Here is a 26780-nt window from a genome sequence, read left to right as displayed (position 1 = left end):
GGAAACCAGTGGAGTGGTGTACGTTGGTCAGATTGTAGATGGTTTCATTTGGAATCCGATCCACACGCTTGATGTTTAACATGACTTTGTAGCAAGGTGTTGCAAAGGCATTGATCTTCTTTTCCATATCCTTGGTGATTACCCATGACTCGCACCCGTACAGAAAGACAGTAACACACGTTGTCTCAAACAGTTTGATTTTTGTTTCGATTTGCAGGGATGGGCTTCTTCAAAGGCATTCCATTTTCCAAAAAGCGTGCAAGGCTAGTGCTTTTCTTCTTTTTAGGTATCCAACACTAGAGCCCATCTTGGAACCCAAGTACTTGGGTACCCAAGTACATGTTATGTTATGTACGGCAGTAAAATTCCAAGTTTGTAAAATGTTTTATTGTTTTTAATAAATGTAATAGGACCATACGACTATGGGGAGGCATTGAAGAAATCTATTTTGTTTTACGAGGCTCAACGTTCTGGCTGGCTTCCTGATAACAATCGGGTACATTTCAGAGGTCACTCTGCTACAAATGACGGATGGTACGACGCTGGCCTCGATCTGACGGGAGGTTGGTATGATGGTAAGTGTCCCAACCCAAGATCGTCCATTATAGCAGTTGTATCTATAGGATTGTAATTGATAAAATCGTACGATCTTCATAGGATTAATATATTTTTGCTAATGTCAAAGCAAAACGATTCGTAATAAGGACCATTCGGCGACTTCAATAAAAAAAAATGGGGCCCGTGGTTGGACGGGCTTTTGGAACTCTTTATGATTAGGGGGGATTGGTGAGACACGACTTCTTTTTGAAATGTTGCCATGGGTGAGAGCCAAAACAGTCACACAGAAGCATCAAACATGAATTTCTAGTACTATTTACTGCTATCAGGCGGATTTAAGGAAAAGGGCCCTGTCAGCAAAATATCCTGGGGGCCCAATAGTAAAGAGTTGAAATCAGGAGCGTGCCTGAACTTTTTGTCGGGAAGAGAGAAAGAGAAAGTTTAACCAGTGACCATTAGTTTGGTCCAATGTTATGATATAATTTATGTGCGAGCAGTGCGCGAATACTCATTCCATTTCGAACAATTTGAAGTAAAAGGTGATATACATTTTGTTAATTTCGCGCGAAGCGCGCAAAAATTTGCAATTTTACACTATTCTATACCCAAATCGAGGGTTTATCAAATTTGTCCGTGCTTAAATGGTACTATAAAGAACAAAGGATAATTCCTTTTCTGTCTTTGCTTGATAGTCAAGAAGCAAGCATAATCCCTTGCATTGTATGTGATTAAGGTTAAGAATCAGTTTCAATACTGACCTCAATGAATAGGAAAATACACCTTGCTCAGAAAAAAAAGTTAGGGTCATACAGGGGTCAAGTTTCAAAATTTATCAGATCATGTTATAAACCACGCCAAAGTATTGCTCTGATCATAACGATTCAGGCAAAGTATGGTTTGACCTATCTGAGATACACCATTCTACAGTTATAAGCAAAATAGTTAAAGGTCGCATTTGGGGGACCACAGGGGTAAAAACGTCTCTAATTGTATGGTTTTTGATACCAATTCAAATAAAAAATAGTTTGCACCATAAAGGATGTCTCGCAACATAAGTAACTGGGTGAGACCTTTAATCTTTTTTTCAGTATAAATCGAGAATCTATACATTTTCTGAATCATTAATACCAGAGGAAAACCTTTGCATAGTTTGAACAACATTTCAGTAAAATACCCACTGAACCGTATTGACCTTGACGTATTTGGCGATATTACCTGTGTAACTAAACTGGTCTCAAATAGAAACTTATAATTTTTCACAAGGTCATATCTTAAAATCCTCTCCATAAAAATGAACAAAAAATGCACACAGGATTACTTCAATACTCTACTCTAAACACTGGTCAATAACCAAACAGTTGTCCAGCTGACACAACAGCAAAATGCACTGGCATGCAACACCTTCCTGGACCACATTCACAGCGCAACATATTTCTTTGGCTGGGTTCCAATTATTTCCCTGTGAATGTGATCCCGGAAGCTGTTCAGTGTCAGTACATTTTACTGTTGTGTCAGTTGGACAACTGCTTGGTTACTGACATGGGTTTAGAGTAGAGTATTGAAGTAATCCTGTGTGTAATTTTTGTTCATGTACAGGCGAGATCTAATCTCAAAATAATAATCACCTTCACAAAAGGAAATGACCCTAGCAATCAACATACATACCTGTGTGCTTTATTTTGTATTATCTTACTAGTGGTAATCTTATTCCAACATTGTTGTCTTTGTATATGATTAAAAAAACCACCCAAGTCCAGCATTTAAAATGAACCCCCACGAAGTCCAAGAAATGCTAATCTTCATGCTTAATACAGGTTAACCCATTGTTAATTTGCACGTAAAACTTACCATATTGACCAGGTTAATCTAACTGAAGGAATTAAAATGATACACAGGTTTTATTCTCAAAATCACTTCCCATGGACTTGGGTGGGTTTTGTATTCATGTATTCAATTGCTCACGGAGGATCTAAGAGATCAAGAGATGAGGATCGGAGATTGCGAACTTGAACATATTTTTTAAAAGCTCAGATAAATAAACTGGCACAGTTCCCCTTTCTCGAGCTGGTTGCTATGCGCGAGCTTGTGAATATGGGACGAAGGGGACAATGTTCCCGGATGTCAGACCGAGTGAATACAACACATTTTGCAGATTCCATTGTAGGGACATGTGTACAAATAAACTCAACCAACAAACCTACTCACAAACAACAAGAAAAAGCCTCATATACACCAACATGACACTACAAAACAAAGTGACAAAAAATGCAGAAATCCTACTTGGCAGGTATATACTAATATTATTTCAGCATATTAGGTAAAGTCAAGAACTTAATAAGAAAAATACAATTTGACAGAAATCGTACATTTACTACACCCATTGATTTTTTTTGCATTTTTTGCATTTTGTGAAGAAATTACAAAAAAAATTGGACAAAGTGGTATGCAAAATGAAGGGGCAAATCTTCTCGTTTTATTGGTGGCATCGGTATCAATGTAGCTTACATGCTTTTGAAGATAGAAGCCAAAAGGAGGTACATCACTGATGATTTAAATTCACTTCATTTTGGAAAGCTTACTATCAACGGATTTCGTTAAAATTTTGGATATGTGTTAGGGAAATAATACATTAGGGCTAACACATTAGGGAAATAATGTTGATATGTAAAATGTGAATAAGTGGTCCCTGATTTCTTTTATGACTTCATGAACTTGGTGCTCCACAACTATCAAAAACGAACCGGTTAAAATGCTTCTATTTTCAATGTCGAGCTATATTTTGTATTTTGAACTTGCAACACTATGTCACTGAAACTTAATTAAGCCATAGGTAACAGGTTACCACAACCACACTACAGCAATGTTGAAAAAGATTGTATTTTTGTCACCTATACCACCATATTAGGTAGTTTTCCGTAAGCTTCATTTTTGTGATTTTGGTAACTATTTTATATTTATTTGCCCAATCCAACTCAACTAGGCAATCTAAATTGTACTCACCATTTACATCCCAAGGTATTTTAGTATATCCACCTCACACATTTCCATTATATATCCAGTAACAGACAAAATATCAAAATTGATGCCTCATTATGACATGTATGATATCACAGACTATCACATGTATTCAGAATTGATGCCTGAATTTGACCTGAACCAATTGACCTATAACCTGACCTTTGATGACCTTATAGCCTTTTTAATCTCTTTTCCTAACAACATATTATAGAAGATACATACATGGTGTAGTATTAAATTGTCTATGTGGAAGAGATTATTTAGGCCTATTTAATTTATTCAGTGTTATAATCAGTGAGTATATTTCTATAGATAGTATAACAAAGGATTTAATGTATTCTATTCATGTATTCTACTTGGACATGTTCAATAGAATAAATTATGGTTTGTTATGAAACACACATCTCAGTTACCAGGATACAGTAAACAAAAAAATATATAGGGCTAAAATGATTTTCTAAAATGGTTTAAAACCACTTTGTATGTAGAGATATTTTATAAGTTCAGGACATGAGATGATGAACATATTTATATACTTTATAAATTTGCACACAAAAAAAGAAGATGGGTCCTGATGAAAATAAGGGTATTAAATCGCCTTAAGGCTTTAAATAATAACCTGATGAATCTCTTCACAAGTTTAAATAATATTGTTTCATCAACAGCTGGAGACCATGTTAAGTTTGGCTTCCCAATGGCTCAGACAGCAACAACTCTTATTTACGGCCTTATTGAGTATGAATACGCTTACGAGATAGCAGGACAGCTGGACATCATGCGTGATTCTGTCAGATGGGTACTGGACTACTTTATTAGATGTCATCCATCGCCTAACGAGTTTTATTTCCAGGTAAAAGCCAACAGCTTGTTTTTCCTTCAAACGAGTTAAGTGGAGCTTCTGCGACCCCTACGCAGAACTTCCGATAGTGGATTAGCTGCGCACGATGGACGCAAGGAATCCACAGTCGGATTTTCTGCGCACGTGCACTGAAAATCCCCTCCGTGTATATAGTTCCGGTGGAGTAATTCTGCGCACGGTCGCAGGAAATCCACTGACGGATTTTTGGCGCACGTGCGCTGAAACTCCCCTCCGTATATAGTTCCGGTGGATTAATTCTGCGCACGGTCGCAGGGAATCCCCGGTCGATTTTCGGCGCACGTGCGCAGAAACTCCCCTCCGTATATAGCTCCGGTGGAGTAATTCTGCGCACGGTCGCAGGGAATCCACGGACGGATTTTCAATTCATTTTCTGCGTACGTGCACTGAAAATCCCCTCCGTATATATAGTTCCGGTGGAGTAATTCTGCGCACGGTCGCAGGAAATCCACTGACGGATTTTTGGCGCACGTGCGCTGAAACTCCCCTCCGTATATAGTTCCGGTGGATTAATTCTGCGCACGGTCGCAGGGAATCCACAGTCGGATTTTCGGCGCACGTGTGCAGAAACTCCCCTCCGTATATAGCTCCGGTGGAGTAATTCTGCGCACGGTCGCAGGGAATCCACAGTCGGATTTTCGGCGCACGTGCGCAGAAACTCCCCTCCGTATATAGCTCCGGTGGAGTAATTCTGCGCACGGTCGCAGGGAATCCACGGACGGATTTTCGGCGCACGTTTTAATCATCTCATGAATTGTTATGATTTAATATTATAAAATGGTAGAGAGTATGAAATATTATTTAGGGCCTATATGTTTAGGGTCAGCATCAAGTTTCATGTTTAAAAACCATGTTTAAAAAAATAACTTAGAAAGTAAGAAATATTATATATATATTTACAGTCAGAACGGTCCACAGTGGAGTAAGAAATATTATATATATATTTAAAGTCAGAACGGTGGAGTATTTCTGCGCACGGTCGCAGGGAATCCACAGTCGGACTTTCGGCGCACGTGCGCTGAATAGTTCCGGTGGAGTAATTCTGCGCACGGTCGCAGGGAACCCACAGTCGGACTTTCGGCGCACGTGCGCAGAAACTCCCCTCCGTATATAGCTCCGGTGGATTAATTCTGCGCACGGTCGCAGGGAATCCACAGTCGGATTTTCGGCGCACGTGCGCAGAAACTCCCCTCCGTATATAGCTCCGGTGGAGTAATTCTGCGCACGGTCGCAGGGAATCCACTGACGGATTTTCGGGCGCACGTTTTAATCATCTTACTCCATGGAACTAATACGGAGGGGATTTTCAGTGCACGTGCGCAGAAAATCCGACTGTGGATTCCTTGCGTCCACCGTGCGCAGATAATCCACTATCGGAAGTTCTGCGTAGGGGTCGCAGAAGCTCCACTGGTGGATCATGTACATACATGTTCAAACTGTTGATTTCTTTAAGGCTATATATAATACAGGGTGTCTCTGAATGAAATGTATCGTCGATTATTTATTTATTTATTTATTTATTTATTATTATTATACAAATGAAACTACCACATCGCAATACAAATTTGTTTCGTATGGATGGTTTCACCCATCCACACTCGTCAGTTGCAATGTGTAAAATGACAAAGAATATGTCTTGAGTTTTGATGCGCGCGCAAGAGGAATTAACGCAACTGCGTATCTTAAAGTTGCGCAATACAATACGCGTCTTAAGTGCGTATCCATGTCTGGGCCTACTTATTGTTAAACATGCTAAAAGAGCGACTTATTTATAGTTATTATTATTATTATTATTATTTATTATCTTTACCCAGGGTATACCCGAATCAGCTTAAAGCTGTTCTAACCGGGGCCCTGCAATATACAATTAAGTTACAACAATATTAAAAGACACTCTTATAAAATATAGTAATTATACATAAAAACACATGATTTAGATATATATACAAACAATTATGGCACGTAATTTCATATAATCATAGGTGTATACAACTTTAAAAACACATCAAATCAAGCGAATATGCAATCTACTTCAGATGGCTACTTTTATACATTGTCTTAAACGACTGAACATTGACGGCATTTCTAGTAGGCGGGTCAATATTATTCCACAACTTAACGCCACTATAGCTTAACGAAAATTTAAAAGACTCGATGTCAGTACCATGAACAATGGGTGGGAGAGCTAGCAAATCAGCTGCAGCTTGCCTCGTAACACGATCGTGATTGTCACGCACATAATTAAACATATTATTTAAATACTGTGGAGCGAGACCATTAAGACATTTATAAATCATTAGAGCTTTGAAATAATCATTACGATCTGATAGCCGTGACCACCTTAGCTCTTGAAACATATAATTAGATGGAGTGTAGTAATTAACACCTAAGATCACTCGCGCACATCGCTTTTGTATTACATCAAGTCTATGACAATCTTCTTTAAAACGACCATACCATGCTAAGCTACAATAATCAAAGTGAGGTTGAACCATACTTTTATAAAGAACATTTAAAGTATCAACATTAAGATATGGTTTAACACGACGTAACAAAGCAAGTTTACAAAAAAACATTTCGAACAACATTATTAACTTGCTTATGCCATTTTAATTGATTATCAATTACAACACCCAAGCATTTAAAATTATCAACACATTCAAGATCATTACCATCAATTCTAACAGAAAAATCATTTTCATGCACATTATTAAGTCTAGCACTAGTACCAACTAGCATGATTTTTGTCTTATCAGAGTTAAGGAACATCTTATTCGTACGCATCCAAATCATAAGCTTTTCAAGATCACACCTTAATTTACTTGCAATATCACGAGCATCATCTCCACTAACAGACAGTGTGGTATCATCAGCATACATTGAAATATAACCATGCTCAATTACTTTACACATGCTATAGTTACACAGTAAATGTTTTTTTCTATGCCTGCAGCCACTTGCTAGTTCGTTTCTGTGGTTCAAGGTTGACATTTGTGGTTTAGTTATAATAAAGTATTTCTCAGTAATGCATAGATTGCATTTTTTGCTGCTGGTAGAGTACGATTTACTTCGAGCAATACTTTTCCATTTGATGGAATATGATACTTTCTTATCATTAAGGTTCCAGATGTAATTGCTCAGAGCGGTGGCGTATCTTTGATTTACATTTTTGAAGGTACTGTTATGGACATTGAATCTTGTTTTAAATATGTCTCTTCCTTGCGGTTGTCTGTCCTTGTGACCGTCGCTTGGTATATTACTCCCGATATCAGGCAATTTCCATCAAGAGGGCACAATTTGTTTTTGCAGTTGCAATTAGTGGTGTTTTGTGTCGAAGCCAAAGATGTTTTCGTAGATTGCAGCACATATTTGTTGTGTCCTGATATAAGTTGCTGCATGTTGGGCATGCAACTATAACTTATCTTTACGGTGTTTCTATTTAGAATCTTGTTGAGCTGGTGATCTGGAGGGAAACATTTATCTAGCAGGCTGAGAAACTTCTTTCCAACATTGGTAGAAACTGTATCGCTGTACGGCGGATTGAACCATGTAATGTTCCGTTTACGTCTGTGTTTATTTGCTTGCTGATTGCCATTTTGGGTAGCAGGGTTGTATTTCAGTTCGTAATTGTATCCACTCTTCTTTAGGGCTTCCTGGTATGGTGGAGTTGCGGCGTTAAAGATATCTTCGGTGGACGATATATTTGACAATCTTTTGCTGATGCTTTCGGGGATATTCCTTATTACAGAAGGTGGGTGATTACTTTCTTTGTGGACGTATAAGATGGTGTTGTTAGGTTTCATATAAGGTTCGTAGGTACTTGTTCTTAGATCCATTGTGATGTCTAAAAAGTCGACGGATTTCTTGTTAGCTTCGATGGTGATTTTAAGGCCATAGAAAAAAACATTTACTGTGTAACTATAAATAAGTCGCTCTTTTAGCATGTTTAACAATAAGTAGGCCCAGACATGGATACGCACTTAAGACGCGTATTGTATTGCGCAACTTTAAGATACGCAGTTGCGTTAATTCCTCTTGCGCGCGCATCAAAACTCAAGACATATTCTTTGTCATTTTACACATTGCAACTGACGAGTGTGGATGGGTGAAACCATCCATACGAAACAAATTTGTATTGCGATGTGGTAGTTTCATTTGTATATAAATAATAATATATTTCGCTCCTATATTTTATAGTTGAGCACTGTATCTAGTGATGGTTTCACTATAATTTTTTACTATATTTATTTATTTATTTATCTATTTTTGGGGGTGGGGGTGGGGGTATTTTAATTCCCAAACCAACCAAAACTATGTCGCCGATGTGGTTAAAAAATAAAACAGCTACCACATACTTTTACAATCGACCGCTCCATACTTGAAATATAATTTTTTTACGACAATACCTATTTTTCAATCCGTTACACGGATTCAAATACCAATCATTGATCTACGGCCGCGATACCCTTTCCAAGCTATGCCGGATAGGTGGCTGTCAGATTTCGTCGGGGTATTCATTGGAAGAAGAAAACATTTTTGCTAGACATATCTCATGAGACACTTGTAACCACAGCAGGTCTAGAATAATATTTTATTGGCGTAAGTTTTGCATATTATTTTGCTGTTTTTGTTCCAAGAACAATAAACCTGATAAGCTGATGAAACTTTATCATTTGTTTTCTTGGATATAAATATCCCATAATTTCAAGTTTTCCTCATTGCAAGTAAAAGAAAGTCATGATTTGGTATTAACGCGACAGAGGCCGTGTTTATACAAACAACGATACATATTAGATTTCAACAAAACTTCGGCATTCATTGCATTGACCAATGTTAAAATATTTACGAACCCTCATCAGAAATATTAGGCCACTGTCGAACATCATTTTTATATGTGTCCATGATTGAATCGCAATGAAATATTATTAGATAAAACGCATGAAAATGGAAGTTAAAAATGAGTTAAAATTGTCACTTGTTGTATTGCGGTGTACTGTGATCAGTTGATTGTTAGTGTTAAATACCCCGCGGGAACACCGCAGTAATGCCGGCGTCGACTTGAGACTTTTAACACATTCATTGAAATCCAGTATGCAGGGGTGCAAATTGTGATTTCTTCCTCAGGAGCAAGGTTTTTAGGCTCAAGATTTCCTCAATCATACCAGACATTTTAGCTTTATTCTGCACTTCGAAAGATGAGAATGGTAACATAACAGTAATGTTTTTAAAGAGACTCTACATTCTACATGTAAAGTCTTTAAACTTCCAAAAAAGGAGGGTTTATCGGGATAATGTGCGCGCGTAGTCCGCATAAATTAGGTATTTTATTGGCTTGGGGTGAATTTGGGTGGGACGTGGATCCCTTTTCCCTTTTCTTTTCCTTTGCACCCTCCCTGATTTTCTCTTTCATTTTTTTGTCAGAGGAAGCATTTATCAGGGGGTACTCTTCCCCCCTGTAGGTCATTTCTCCTTTGCTTTAAGCACCCTTTCAAACTTCTTCCCTAATCTGATGTCAGGAACATCTGATATTAGTTTGTTGACAAAATCGTGGTAGTATTGTATTTTGTCACCACTCTTCAGTCCAGCATTTCGAAAATATTTCTCAGCCAGTTGCATACGGTGAGCAAAAGTGAAAATCTTGTGTAAAGTGAGCTTTGTGTAGTTTGAGTGAATCAGAGAGGTCCTTCTGAGCACTGTTATGTTTTTTATTGAATTATTTGCTAAGCATCTATATCCCACTATAATTATGCCCTTTGTTTTAACTTCCTCAATTATTTACTTCTTACTATCCTTTACAACTTTTTCAGTGTTTTTTGGTTTTTCTTTTTAAATTTTCTCAAGATTTACCAGGTCATCCTCTCCTCACTGGCATTAGTATTAATACACTGAAGTTCCAATTACTGACTTTTTTCCCACAAAATCCTCATTGCCGCCTCTGTATGAATTTCCTCTGATATGTGCCCAACTATTTTTTTGCTGTTAAATTATATACATTCAATACCTCCCCTGGTGATGAATTGTAAATTTCCTCATGCATTGTTACCCATTCCATATTAGACTCATATTCTAATACCAACCCCTCCTCTTTTAAGGCTCTTATTTCTTGAACAATCATGGAATTCCTCAAGATTTTGCACAACCAGTGCCTCACGTCCAGCCCTCACTTATAAACTTGTTATCTTTTGCTGAGATCTGTTTCCTTTACGTCATCTTCTACCTCCTCCTCCTCCTCCTCTTCTTCTTTCCTCTTTTCCCTCTTCCTCTTCTCTTTTCTTTTTCTTCTCCCTCCCTCTTTTTCCCTCTCTTTCTTTTTTCTTCTCAAGGCATTATTTCCTCAATTTTGACTGTCATTTCTTAGGAGCGGTGCTCCCCGCTCCCGCACAATTTGCATCCCTGCCAGTATGTATGAAAGAACAACCCAAGTCCAGGACCTGTAATTCATTACTGGAGTGTGACTTTTGAAAAAGAAAATGAATTAATCAAGTCAGTTTTTGAGCTCAAGACGCACGCTTCTTTCTCAATACGCAAACTAACGACTATCATATCCTTTCAACACATAGTAGTATTCCTCATTCAAACCAATTCAATGCCCGACCTCGGAGTTACTTGCATGACTTTGGCGGGCTATTTTGAAACAGTCATGTTTGCACATGCAGGTACTTCTTTTGAAAATCCTAAATAGTATGGTCGTTGAAGATAAAAAACAGGTACTACCCGGAAAAAATTGTTAACAAGCTGATTTTTGCACCAGATAAGCAGAATTCATTATAGAACAACATATCCAAAATCCGCAAAAATCCACCATGGGGATTTTTTTGTCCAAGATGGCCGCCATGACACATATTTGGCTGTATCGCAGCTTCTGAACCAGATATGATAATGATTTAAGTGTCTTTGAATAGGTGTAAGAGGTCAGAGAAATCAAATTTGTACATATCTAGAACACTGGTGTCTTCATTCACACTGGAATCCAAGATGGCCGTCACAACATATTATTAGCTGTATCTCAGCTTCTGGAGCAGTTATGATGACGATTTTAGTCTTTTTGAATAAGTCTTGGAGGTCAGATATTTCAAATATGCAATAATCTATAACACTGATGTCTTCATTCACACAGGAATCCAAGATGGCTGCCAAATGGCCTCCACCATATGACATTATTATAGCTATAGCTTTGTTTCTGAAGCAGATACGACAATGATTGTGTGTGTCTTTGAATTTAGGGGACAAAGAATTCAATGTTTTACATAATATAAAGCACTGGAATATAAATGGCAAACTAAAATGGCTAAAATTATACATAATAATTGAAGCTCTCGCTATATAATTATACAGGATATGATTTTAATCCTTCTTAGCATAGGTTCTGATGAAATAAGTTTTAGGGGTCACACAATGTTGCTAATTCTGCAAATATAATCTCCTTAGCATTCTGCATTTTTCTCCCGTACAATCCCCTCATGGTATAACAGTTTTAAAACAGATTTAAGTCTTGCAAGACGAACATCCGTTACTACGAAGGATTTCTAGAGGAGAGCTTACACTTGCATCGAACAAATTGAAGCAAGATTTGGGGTGATCATATCCAAATCTGTCATGACTGGTGTTAATACATGTACTGGGTGCGTCAGATAGTTTCTAACTCTCTTGATCATAGTTATTGCTTGTGAGCTTAACCCGTAGCATTGCTCACCCGCTTGCAAATGAATCCAGAGGCTGTGAAAATATGCTGCTCTAAGTGCTCTTACAGTAGGTGGAAGCTTCCGGGCACAAGTAAGAGATACCTTTCAGATTACAAACAATCTGATGCTGGTGGATTTTTGCGGATTTTGGATATGTTAATCTATAATGCATTGTCTGGTGCAAAAATCAGCTTGTTGAAAATTTTTTTTGCGTCAAAATGTTCAACGACCATACTAAAACAAGGTATAGCAGTCGCTGATAGGATATGCAGCTTATAGAACACGGATAGCCATACTGCAGTTACTGTCCGTTTTCCTATACACAATACACATTGCTCTCACCATTGACGCGTGACCTCTACAAATGATGTATGTTGGAAGAATGGACACTTGCCTAGTTAACATCACTGTGTGAAAAATAACCAGCCAATATTTTATTTATTCTCCAAAACTTCTAGCAAATATATTTCTGTAACATGACCTAAAATTACAGCTAGGTTAGATGTTCAGAAATGGTCGCACTTTTGTAAAATATGAGTGAGGGCAAGGCATAGCTAGCCAACTCCCCGTGTTAATTGAATGGAGATTTGACCGAAAATATTGGTATCGGACCGCTCACTTCTGAAGGATGCCACAAAAAAACGGTAAAAGCTACATTTAAACTATTCTAAATAGGTTCTAGAAAATATAGTTTTGTAACATGTCCTAAATTTTTAGCTAATTTAGATGTTTGGAGAGGGTCGCACTTTTGTGTTTTAGGAAGGATATGTAAACGACAGATAACACCAAAAATATGAAGAAATTATTTCCAAACCGTGTTAAGTCAACAATCATTATGTTGCTCATTTTGAAGAATGCTGGTTAACAAAAAGCAGGTCTTTGTCTCATTTCGTGAACAAAGGTACACATACCACTGTTTCCTTTCGTTTCCTTTATAATCGGTTACCCAACTGAAGCTATAATACCAGCTTTATTGCGATGTCGCACATTGAAAACAGACACTTGTGCACAACCAGAGAAGATCTGATTTAATCAGTTGAGCTGCTTCAATGAGTGTTATCTTGGTTTAATAGCCTTTAATGGGGTTTAAGTCCTGCAAAAAAGAGATGAATTCTACTGTAGACATGACTGCATCATGGCCTCTATAGTTTCAGCGCTCTAATCGGACACAATAGAACAATAAGCCTTGCAGTACGTTGGTTACTCCTACATTTATGGTGATGATGATGATGATGATGATGATGATGATGATGATGATGATGATGATGATGATGATGATGACGGTTTCTAATGACATTCTTTTCCAGGTAGGTGATGGTGAAGATGACCATGCATTTTGGGGACGCCCTGAAGAGATGACAATGGGAAGGCCATCCTGGAAATTTGACACAGGCAGACCAGGCTCTGACTGTATTGGGGAAACTGCAGCAGCTATGGCTGCCGGTGCGGTTGCATTTCAGAACGTAGGTACGTACACATGATTGAAGGATTGCAATTATATCACTGCAATACAACTGGCGTTTGTGTTTTTTTTCAAAACATAGATACATTGGCGACAGTTTGCTAATGCCGTTTCCAAATTTTCACATTGACATTCTATACTGCGCCAAAAAAGTATCCTTACACTTAGAAAAATAATCACAATTCCAAAACTGAACCATATTGGAATAAATTAGTTTTTTTAAAATAGATTTACTATTTAATCCTGCACATTATGACACCACGTTGAATTCAATGTGACCTCAAGAAGTAAAGTTACAAGCATTTGGAGATACGAAGGTCCCGTTTTAAAAGTGACAAACTGGCCTATACAAGGCGCAAAAAGATTCCAACAAGCGCAATAAAGAGACAACACAGTTTCTTCAATGAAGCTTTTTTAAAGCAGTTTTTATTTCAGTTTTTACTTCTCTGTACTTTTCATAACTTTCATTTTATTTGTCAGTTCTTTTGTTTCAGTTTTCTTTTGTTCCATTTGTTTTAAATTAAAGGCACGCATAAAATAGCCATTCACCACTCTCAAACCAGATGTCTAGTCCGTGGAGTTTTGAATAGGTCAGTTTGTCATTTTTAAAACTGGACCTTCGTCTAACCAATGTCACATTGGATTCAATGGGGTGTCATAATGTGCCAGATGAGATAATAAATAAATAAAATAAATAAATTTACCCAAATATGGTGTAGTTTTAAACTTAGGATTTTTCTTCCAAGTGTAAGGATATTTTTTGGCGCAGTATACGTCAACTTCATTCATTGATTATGCAGAATTCTTGCTCTGTTCTACCATGGCACTTTAGGGTTCATACCAACCTGTGAATCGGTTTCCGGCAAAAGTTTTTTACGCCTATAGTCCCAACTTTGCCTAATAATTGTGCAAAATCGGTACAATATCAACAATTTTAGTGTTGAAAGTCATGTTTGACTAGAATCTGTGAATGTGATCTCTACTAATTTGAAAAGAAAACGCGAAAATTTGAATGATGTTTACGAAGATGTGAACACACGAGGTCAAAACGCGGTTAACAGTCGGATGTAAATACTGGAAAATCTAGCCTTTTTACATAGCGCTAATTTGCTCCAAAAGTAGACGGAAAATGAGTCATTTTCAGATATGTTTTGCTGAATTATGTTCTGATTAAGATGAAATATATATTTCAATTTTCAAGGTAACTCGACTTAATGGCCTAACAGAGTCTGCATGAGAACTTTAGTTGGTAACTGAGAAAAAACAGGTTCTATTCGTCGGACTACCCAATAGCGCTATTCTGAATCAGATTCCGACATATAGGTGGTTGACCTCAGCGTGTTCGAGGTCACCGCAATGCAATATGGAAGACATAAATATGGCGCCAGTTTCAAATAGTTTGCCGTCGAAATTTTTTTAACATTATTGCTACAGTACCGTATCAACTTTATAGGTGATTTGTTATTACAGTGACAAATTTGAGATAAGCTATGTTAAAAAAATTCAAAAAGTGTTCCTAGGGGTCAAAAGGGGTCAAATTTCATACAATAGGATTGAGTTTGACCTATCTGCGACATACCATTATTGAGTAGACAGAAAGGTCAAAATTGGGGAGGGGGTCAGTTGTTTTGGCCATACAGGGGTCAAAAACTAAAAGTGCTCCGATTTCATTGAAAATTGTCTCAAATGTAAAATGAACTCAAATAAGGAATACTTTGCACCGTCTAGCATGCTTTTTTATTGCAGCCTATATCACCTAGGTTTCATTATCATTGAGGTATAGGACTTTTTATTTTTCGGAGAAGAGCAGGTAAGGCAACTACTTGATTATATTTCTACATGTTCATACTACATACTCTGAAAATTTTAGAAAATTCGCACGAGTCCGTTTTTTTTAAATCACATTTTTGTTCCTAAAATGGGGGTTATAGCGCCCTCAACGGGCACACTCTCCATAGGGCTACATGTAAAGACCAGTTATAGAAAAATGACCCAAAAATAAAACGGACTCGTACGAATTTCCTCAAATTTTGCATATGATGTAGATTTAACATTTGGAATGTAATGTAAGTGACGTCGTTGCTGCTCTTCTAAATTCATTTTTAAAATGTCCGCCCCAGACCAAGGTGATATACGACCTATTGACCAGTACCTATTTTCCACTCTTTCCTAGGTAATAAAGCAAAAACAATAAGTACCCAAGTTCCTTATTACATTCTGATGTGTAATCGATCAGCAAGGGCATTCAATTTATTTAAATGAAGCGCCTAAAGCCAGGTGGGAGATAAAGAAGTGTACATCGACAGCTAAAGCCTGACTTATAGGCTTGAGATCCGCACAAACACACCTTTGGAATACGTGAGAACAATGGTACCACTTTCTCAAGTGGTGTGCTTACACATAACTTTCTATTCATCACATGGAGCGTGTTTATTTATTACGAGTGGCGTACCTGAAGAGAGGGGAAGTCTCCCCTGGATTAAAATTCCTGGACTAAACTGACCAACATTTCCATATTCCTTCTGCCTTGTTTCAGACCAAACTTAATCTAAATTTTTGCATTAAAATTGCAAATAATAATAATTCAGCCTTTACTTTAAAAATCTTAGGAGAGAACACAATGGAAGAGAAAAAGAGATAGTGCGTGCGTGCTTATGGTGACGGTGAGGGTGTAAGGTGAGTGTGAGGGTTTGGTGTGAGTGTGACGTCATTAATTAATTCGTTTTCATGTTTCTGTCTTTAAGATCCTGGCTACTCAAGTACGTTATTGGCGCACGCGAGAGATCTTTACGATTTTGCCAACAACTATCGGGCCAAATATTCGGACACGTTTCCTGAAGTTGTACCTTTTTACGGGTAAACGTATATCGGCCTATTATAGACGAATCCAATGTCACGCATTTCTATGCCACAATGTCAGACATTGATGGGGTCCATCTCACCTGAAATCCCAGCAAACACAAAAACGTTGTAAAAACGTTTTTAATAAGTTATATTTTGGCTTTTGGTTTACATAATAACGTTTTAATAACATTAAAATGTCGGGTTATAGAAAGGTCATGAAAACGGTTTAAAACGTTTTGTATGAAAACACACTACAACAATATTTTTAGAATGTTTTCAAAAATGTTATTGTAAACTATTTTTGCAAACATTTTTTGCCAAATATTTTGTCAACACTTAAATAACATTATGTTAAAATATTTGCACCCAGCAAACACAGAAATGTTCTTAAAATGTTTTTGTTTTTCAAAACGTTTTAATAACATTTAAATGTCGGGTTATATAAAGGTCATGAAAACGTTTTTAAAACGTTATTGCAAATATTTTGGGCGAACATTTCTCGCAAAATATTTTTTCAACCCCAAAATAACATTCTGTTTAGAATGTTTTGTATCAAGTTTTCAGAAATGTTTTTGGATGTTATTAAAACGTTTTTATACCCTTTATATAATCCGACATTTAAACGTTTTCTGTAAAACATTTTTTGTTTGCTGAGCAGTAGATTATCAAAAAATGATTTTTAATGTTATGAAAACGTTTTATACCCTTAATACACCATTTATATAACCCGACATTTAAACGTTTTCTGACAACCTTTTATAACCTTTGCGAATGATGTCGAAAACGTTTTGTGTTTGCTGGGATGTGACATAATGCAGGCGTGGTTGGGATTTTAAACTACATTCCATCACCCGTTTAAAACGCATTAAAACGTAATTATCATAAGATCGATTTAAGTGGTTTTTATCCACTCAATATGGATGTAACAACACCAATTTGGTGCGGATGGACACCAGTAATGGCCGAATGAATTCTGACCATCACTTGGTTCGTTGGATTCGTCTATACATAGGCCTACCCTAGAATAGAAAGTCCCATCCCGTTTGTTTCATTGTACTTAAGGTTACTGCCTCTTTTGAGGTTTTGAGCAAAAAAATGGGATGAATTTGCCACATTAAGTATCAAATTTGGCCCAGAAATAATCATCGGAAAAATAAAAGTTATACCTCATCTTAAAGGTAAAGGCTTATATATTATTATTTTCCTATTGTTATTTTTATAGCCTTAATCAGATTTTCACTGGAAGCCTATGACTTGGGTCCCCGCTCTCACCACTCGCTATTTTATTTTCGGATCGTTGATATCATACCATACTTCACACCGATTTCTCTATCAAATTGTAGGCATATGTCAAACATTCCACAATTACATTCTTGCTATCAAACTTTGGTATATGAACCTCCGAAATATAATTTACAAGTTCTAGAAAACGTAAATTTTCAGTGCTCCACATTTGGTCATAAGCTTATTCATTAAAGTTCTTCTATTTTCTTTCTTGACCCATATTTTTTTATTTCAAAGGGGCATTTCGTGATCCACAGCCTCATCCCCCCACTTTTCTCAAAAAAAGTTGAGATTTTTATATCACTGGAAACCTCTGGCTACATAATGTTTATATACAAAATATTTCTTGCAGATTAATTCGTTTTGCAAAGATATCGTGAAATTTGAATTTCGTTCTGGTGCACCAGAACGAAATTACAACGCATTGTCTATGGAGCAGTGTAATACACATAATCATGCATAACTCGCAAACGCAAAATCGGAATGAACTGAAATTTTGGGAATAGGCTTTTTTCGTGGATATGTACTGAAAAATATCATAAAAAGAGGATGCTAGGATCACGAAATACTCCTTTAAACTAGCTGCAATATATCACCGAATCCTACTTAAGCCATAGGTACAAAGTTTGTATGTCCAAACTACAGCAGTGATGAAAAATAGTAACATTTCTTGCCACCATTCTGCAAAATCACACACTTTTTCAAAAGCTTCCGTTTCAATCATTTTTGTGATTCAGGTACCTGTTTTGCTATGTTCAGAACATCATACTAATTCACTTTCCCAATGGACTACCAAAACATGCCACCTTCGATGTACAGCTGTAATTTTCTCCCAAATATGTTTCACTTACCATTTCATGTTTGCTCAAGCTTGACCAGCACATGGTGAAGAATTTATAGAATCCATTTTCAAGATGTATGTTCCTTCAAAATGACAATTTCATGTCAATATTCCCAGCAGCAGCTTCCTAAATGTCCAACTTTCATGAATTGATCAGAGATGTTATCATAGCATGTTCTGACCTTTATGACAATGTGCTTGGCCAAGCCTCCCAATTGCCATATCAACTCCCAACCACACTCATTGGGAGATGGCTTCTTCCCAAATGTAGGATAGGATGTTTTTTTTTCATCTCATTCCTTGCACTGGCTGACCTATTCTTCAATACCATCTAGTGCAGAGAATAAGAACTATGCCTCAATATGATGATAATATGCACACATGTTCCAGATAATGATGCAATATTGCACACATCATTGCACATGCATGGCATGCTATGTCTTGAAATACCCTCCACTCAAGCATGCAAGCATTAACCAATGAGGAGTTAACATGTTGGCAATTTAGAAAGGGTTGCCATTTCATGCCTTTCTGCACACATTGGGGTGCTATGGATTAAATGCTCTGTGGACACACAGTGACTTTTTTATTGCTTGCACTGCCTTGGGCTGTATTGAGGTGTAATAATTGGAAATCATGATTTGGGGTTATGTTTTGGAGTATATACATTGAACATATACAGCTGAAATTTGACTGTGGATATTTAAACTTTCTTGAACAAAGTGAGTACAAATTGGGGATCATATTTTTCAGACATGGAATAAGGACTTTTAATGCAAGTTGAAAGTGGTAGGTATACAGGAATTTTTATAACTGGTGTAGTTATCATGTTTTGAAATATACACTGTTTGACAGCTCTCTCCGTGCCTGTTTGAATGCCTGGTAATACCATGTACCCATACACTAGGTATGGGTACATGAGACCAGGTATACTGTTTTGCCATTATGTATCAAATCAGTTCTTAGTTTACCATCTCAATTGTACTCACCATTTATATCCCAAGCAAACTGTATACATCCTTTATATTATATCCAAATCCAGGTTCAAGAACAGGTTAAATAGACCAAATCTCAAATGTCTCCAGTCATATAAAAAGCACATTGTTTTCAAAATGGTGCCCAGAATTGACCTCAAGTACTTGACCCACACAAAAGCCTCATTTACAAGTCACACTTTTGACAACTAGTCATGAATACAACAGTACAGTAATGAATTCTTTTGAAGGTTGGTGAAGAGCCTAATCTTTCAAGTCAAAGCACTTCCCACAAATCAATGCAGTCAATACATGTGTGCTGATGTGTGACATGTATTATAATACACTGCTATTTAGATCAAGAGGTGTCAAAAGCAGGTGAATTGTGGGATGGTGTTCAATAATGCTGAAACAGGGCTGGTGTTATGTCATTGTCTGAATATATTGATTTTTATTGATTTTCTCTTGTGATATTACATATTGTGAATGAGAGGGATTTTTATGCTCAGCTGTCTTAGAAATGTATATGGCTGGGTCTAGCAATCCCAATTGCCTCACCTAGCAACTGTAAACAACATATCATGTAGGGTAAAAATGGATATATTACAATCATTTTTAAAAGCACTTTTTAGGCACAAAATTTGCAAATTGAATATCTGAAGTGTTGAATACATGTATGTACTTCATAAATATGCAAAAATGTAAAACATGGACAAGTTGGATGGAATTCAAGAGTATGTATCCTTAAGGGAGGTGTTATGAGCGAACCGTGGTTTGGATTCCAGAGGAGGTGCCTGTAAGAGGCCCAGCCATCAGAAAATGAATAACTGAGATCGCGCGCCAAATAAACTTACTGCAGTAATTTTCCAAGTCTTTAAAAAAAATAGACATAGGTGGGAATCGAACCCGGCACCTTCCGGTTCTGAATCAACAGATGGTATCACTAAGCCAACTTCCTATCTGCAATAAAAACTGTGATATTAATTCTTGATAATGTTTAACGGAAAAATCAATACTAATGTACGATGTCATTCAAACTCAAATAGAAGTCCCACAACTAAAGTAGCAATCGATAAATCTGCTCACTCAATCATCAAATAATCAATCGAAAAATAAATAAATAAATAAATAAATAAATAAATGTGTCCGTTCTCTCGAGCCCCAAAACGTCATTAAATAAATGAATAAATAAAATAAAATAAATAAATAAATAAATAAATAAATAAATAAATAAATAAATAAATAAATAAATAAATAAATGTGTCCGTTCTCTCGAGCCCCAAAACATCATTAAATAAATAAATAAAATAAATAAATAAATAAAACAAATATAAATAAATAAATAAATAAATAAATAAATAAATAAATAAATAAATAAATAAATAAATAATACAAAAAGAAATTATAAATTAGTTTTTCTAGGCCCTACGCTGGAAAAAAAAAAGCAGCATAAGAAAAGTAACAGACGCACGGTTTCGAACAAGCGACGCTCAGAAAAGCAACTATGAAACCACAACGCCTTAGACCACTCGGCCATAGAAGCACACAGTCTTCTCAAAAATATATTAACCTTTAACGTTAGGCAATATTGGCACATGACACGGGCACATGTCTGCGGGTAAAGATACTGCGATAGAAAGACGTGCAAAGGGTCTATCCCTGAAGTCAATGGTCATTGACATGTAACCAATTCTTTGTATACCAGTACATTCAACCTATACAAATAAGTATATTATTAGGCGTTGACGCAATCATGAATGCGGGAAGTATAAAACCATAGTCGCCACTCGTGCACTTGTTTGAGTCCACAGGTATTCCGAAAACAGCCTTCAACCCCGAATTCAGAGTTCGATTTTGGGTTGTTACATGCAAATACAAACTAATTATATCATGAAAAACCCCACCAAGAGGACTACGATACTTATTCAGAGCCAATCTACATTCTGTTATTTACAAAAGCCGACGGTCAAAGTAAAATTATAAAAGGAGCAAGACCAGATATCAACGTTAAATCACGGTAAGCCTAAAATCGCATCGAAAACGCCAAAATGCAGTCACAAAATTTATAACATTACTAAATCACCACAACGAATTGTAACGTAGGTATGCAGAAAAGAGTTGTATTAGCAATAACAAAGTATGTGCAAAAGGATTTTGTCTTTGGCATGTCGCTTTTGTGAAATATCGCCAAAAATATGAAATTTTGGAAAAACGCCCCAAAATTTAAAACAAACACGAACCTTCCAAAATAAATATATATTAGCACTCGGCGGCCCAGTCACTACCTGTCGCTGTGATTTGGGGTAACTCGTTGCTTCCCTTCTCCAGATACCTGTACTTCAAGGTCGCTCATACCCCAGCCCTTAATTCAGGGCTGTAAGAATTTGCGGAACAGGGCCGTACCGGGACGGAAATATTATTTGCCGACGAGTTAATAGTCGATCCCTGATTTTCGTCGCTATGGCGCTCGAGTATCTATATAAAACGTTGAGGGGAGGGTGTAGGTGGTATGTTATAATAATAATAAATGCAGAAATCCTGGTTTTTGAATAATTGCATCCAGTCTGTTGGGGAAAGCGGAAAATGCTCATCCTATTTTTTCTGACTAGCCTAGTGATGTAATTTTTAATTAGGGATTATACTATGTCACAACATACAATCGTTGACCAATCCCGTACGTTCTCAATACAGATTTCCATTAAAACCATCTTTCCTATTTATGTATCATTGATAATACAACATTATTAATTCAAGAAAAAATTACGTTTTCGTGTTTATGGTTGTTTATTTATTTTGGCTGCAGTTCAATGAACACGGTCGTATATGTCGTGGTTTATGATGACCTACCAATGTGGCCTAATTTCGTCGTCACAGCTGTAGTGATGAGAATCACGTGGTGGGTGTAACTATCCCGGGACGAACACTCCCCGCTCTCCCCTCTACTGAAAGCCCTAGAAAAGTTTTTGGAAAGAAAATACATGTAAGTGTCGCTTTAATAAGGGCCATTTCACCATTCCCAACTCGAGCTTGGGAACCGAGATCCACTTCCTCCATCATGGTATTCCATGTCACTATCTTATAGTTCCACATTTTGGTAATTTCCTTTAGATCTACCGGATATGGAGACGAACTAGCTTGGGCTGCAGTTTGGCTCTACCGTGCAACTAACGATGGATACTATCTGACGGAGGCAGAGGGTCACTACAATGCTTTTGGCCTTTCTGGCCCGGCATGGTCATTTTCATGGGACGCTAAACAGACAGGAGTCCAGGTATATAACCGGGAGGGTGACGTCACATGCATTTCTGATTCATTCATTTAAGTAAAATGTGAGCCAACGGGGGCCAAGTAATGCGGCAGCAATTTAGAATTTCAGTTTAGAGACCGAAATACAATCCATTTATATTCCATTTATATTGCCTAAGCACACGTGTATAACAAATGCTGTCCTTAGGATTCTATAAAGGTGCTCTGATTGGCCGGTTACATACATGATAGAAGGAAGGGAAGAGACCAAGAGGAAGGAGAAAAATGGAAAAATGGATTCTTGATGATCTAAAAGACAGAGGAGAACATGCGTAGATGATGAGAGCCGTTGACGTACCTGGGACGTACCTGCATGTCTAATTAAGGCAGAACACTATAAGCAAGCATGCGGTATAAACAAGCAAACGAATATTGAGAAAACTGCTATCACATTATATACTTACACCTCAGTTTGTACCATTGTATAATTTATCCCTTAAATTAAGTCACCTTATAAGCGTATTTTGTTGACATTTACGCGTTTTTAGCCCGGTTTTTTGGTCGAATTTCCGTATGACGTCAACCGTGAAATTGGCGTGAATAGTAAAAAAACGCAAAGAAGATGAACTTGTATTCACAGGCGGCCGGAGTGCCCATCTCTCTTTCGAAGCGACTGGGCCAGACTCCTCCATAGCTGCGGAGGATCGCTACACCTCCTCAGCGAGTCTGTTATACCTTCCCGGCATTGAATAAAGCCGGTACCCATTTGTACACCTGTAAAGGAGAGGAGTGAGGTAATAGGGGTGAAGAGCCTTGCCTAAGTGCACAACTCATTGACGCCGCGGGAATTCAAACTCACGACCTTGAGCTACCCCGCCAGTATGGGTCGAAATCTTAGACCGCTGCGCCACCTGACGTGAATAATATCCGTCTCTTATACGTCCAACATTTTTAAACCGTTGAACTGGCGACACAATTAATAATCGAGATTAACCGTTTTATTGCGAATAGTGTAGGCCCTACCTGGTTAAGAATTTGGAATAATACTTTTACCGGGGGACAGAAGAATCGTTTGTTTTTGATCACGTGAGCCACTTTTAACCAATCAATGAACAAGAATCTATTATTGAAGTATATTAATTATAAATTGATGTCTCTTCGTTAACCCTATATACAAATACTCAGTCTCTTTAAAGATGTTTACACCATGACTTAACTTTTTGGATGATAGCCCTACAATAATTTACCCAAATATAACTGAACCTTCGTCTATTAAATGCTCTCTTCATAGATGCTTTTGTACCAGCTTACCGGTAATGATAAATACGGCAGCGACATAACGCAATTCTTAGATAGCTGGCTTCCTGGTGGTGGTATCACATATACTCCCGGAGGATTAGCCTGGAGAGATCAATGGGGACCTAACAGATATGCAGGTAGGTCTAAATCATTAGCCGTGTTCAAGCGGGTTCAATATCATCCAGTGAGCACAAAAATAAAGATCATGATACCATTTTTAAGACTACAACAACATGTTGAAAAGTATTGTCAAAATGTTTTTGCAAAATATGTGTTGGCAAACATTTTTGCAAAATATTTTGTCAACACTTAAAAACATTAAAGGAGGATTTCGTGATCCTAGCATCCTCTTTTTAAGACATTTTCAGTACATATCCACGAAAAAAGCCTATTCCCAAAATTTCAGTTGAGTCCGATTTTGCGTTTGCGAGTTATGCATGATTATGTGTATTACACTGCTCCATAGACAATGCATTGTAATTTCGTTCTGGTGCACCAGAACGAAATTGAAATTTCACGATATCTTTGCAAAACGAATTAATCTGCAAGAAATATTTTGTACATAAACATTATGTAGCCAGAGGTTTCCAGTGATATAAAAATCTCAACTTTTTTTTGAGAAAAGTGGGGGATGAGGCTGTGGATCACGAAATGCCCCTTTAAGGTTGAATGTTTTCTGAAAGGTATTAAAACGTTTTTATACCCTTATAACCCGACATTTCAACGTTATTTATGTTTACTGGGCAGGAAGAGTTTTTCGTACAACGCGTGGCGTCAAATTGATTTCATTTCAACCCAGGTCTGACCCCCGCACTCCGTGCATCCGCGGGTAATCATGCTCGTCGAAAATTTCGCAAAATAAGGGGTGTTTTCAGATGAAGAAACCTCGATTCACGAAACACAAAAAAGGGGTGTTTTTTCAAACCCACGTGTTTGAAATTGAAAAAAAGGTATTTTCATCGCCAATTCTCTTGCTTTTACCAGAGAAGAGGTTATATTTTATTATATCTTCTGTGGTTTTACGGTCCTATTCAAGTTTGACTTTAATATGATCTGCAGAATATTCATGAGGCTATTTCCTGCGCCAGTGCTAGTGCAATTCGTGCATTATACGCAGCCTACCCGTTTCTGCCAGAAAAGGGGTATCTTAGAAATATCGTTCGCGTTTTAGCGAAAATAGTTGTACTGTCAAAGGGCAAATAATTCGCGAAATCGCTAAAAAAGGGGTGTTTTTCCCCTGAAAACTTCGCGAAATATGATGCAAAGGGGGTGTTTTTAAAGTTCACCGACAAGCATGAATGCCCGCGGATGCACTACACGGAGTGCGGTGCCGGGAATCCAGTCGGCACTCTTGAATCACTCTTGAATCAAATTGACGCCACGCGCTTCCACATGCAAAAATCGAATCCTGATCGCACATCGCACAACCACAATCACTTTCTGGCTAGGGTCCCATGCAAATTTTTGGACAAGGGTGCCAACCGGGTTATAATTAATCGTTAGAGTCTTCTTTATCTATTTAACCCGGCTGGCATTTCTGAAAAGTGACGTGAGCTGTACGAGATATTTTGGTTAAAAATGTGGTTTTTTTTCGACTTTGTTTCCAATTTTACCCAATGCTGGATATTACTGCACCCCCACCATCGGGTCCCCAATTGGACTGAGTGACCATTCAACAGTGATTTGGCTACCTAACAAAACAGTGCATAAAGTTCCAAATAAGACAATTACGCGCACCGTTCGCCCTATAAAAGATTCAGACGTGCGAGAATTTGGATCATGGATAGTTAATCATGATTGGAAAGAAGTAACAGAACAAGCTAATGCCAGTGACAGTACAAATGCTTTATATAATACTCTCCAAGAGCGCATGAACGTGCATTTTCCAACACGCGAAATTAAACAACATGTTTCAGACAAACCTTGGATATCGGCGAAAACAAAAGAACTGATTCGCAAACGCCAGGAAGTTTTTGACCATTCCAGACCACCAGTATGGAAGTACTACAGAAACAAAGTACAACGTGCGATTGCCGCTGATAAACGTGATTATTACAAAAACAGAGTTGAAAGACACAAAAAGTCAAACCCATCAGAATGGTACCGCCAGATACGAATCATGTCAACAAAGAATATCTCACAGCCCCTTATAAAGCCCCCACCTGGTACTGATCCTTCCAACACCAAAGAGGTGGCAAACAGCATCAACAATCATTTTGTCTCAATTGGTAAAGATATCAAAAGTTTGGACACGTCAGATTTACCCGCCTATTTACCTGCTCCTGAAAAACTCCCGGAAATTTACCCCTGGGAAGTTTGTGCCAAACTCTCTAAGATTGGTAGGAAAAAGGCAGGGGGTCCAGATGGAATACCCGCAAAATTGATTCGTGAGTTCCCTTTCGAGCTTAGTGTGCCGTTGACCCACATTCTTAATACTTCTTTTCAAGAAGGATCAGTACCGGACCAGTGGAAGCGTGCAATTGTGGTGCCCATACCCAAGAGTAACCCACCTATATGGAATAAACTCAGACCTGTGTCATTAACAGATCATTTTGCTAAAGTGGCAGAATCTTTCATCACAGACTAGTTAATGAATGACATTGAACTGCAAATTGATGAGGGGCAATTTGGGAACCGTAAAGGGAGATCCACAACTCATTATTTAGTCAAACTTATGAATAACATTACAAAGCAT

At 37.5% G+C, this 26780-nt stretch overlaps 1 protein-coding gene across 1 annotated transcript in view; it reads left to right on the top strand.

Moving 5' to 3' along the window:
* Window positions 1–26780, top strand: part of LOC140154409 (endoglucanase E-4-like) — a 45207-nt gene that overhangs the window by 7189 nt on the left and 11238 nt on the right. The window contains 6 exon segments of the mRNA XM_072176977.1: window positions 411–575; window positions 4242–4426; window positions 13443–13602; window positions 16342–16453; window positions 22649–22811; window positions 24078–24222. Of these exon segments, the coding sequence (XP_072033078.1) occupies window positions 411–575; window positions 4242–4426; window positions 13443–13602; window positions 16342–16453; window positions 22649–22811; window positions 24078–24222 (930 nt within the window).

The sequence above is a fragment of the Amphiura filiformis genome, chromosome 6 (assembly GCF_039555335.1).
Source record: "Amphiura filiformis chromosome 6, Afil_fr2py, whole genome shotgun sequence".
NCBI lineage: Eukaryota > Metazoa > Echinodermata > Ophiuroidea > Amphilepidida > Amphiuridae > Amphiura > Amphiura filiformis.
Note: the sequence above shows the minus strand (reverse complement) of the source record. Positions and strands in the feature narration are given on the sequence as shown.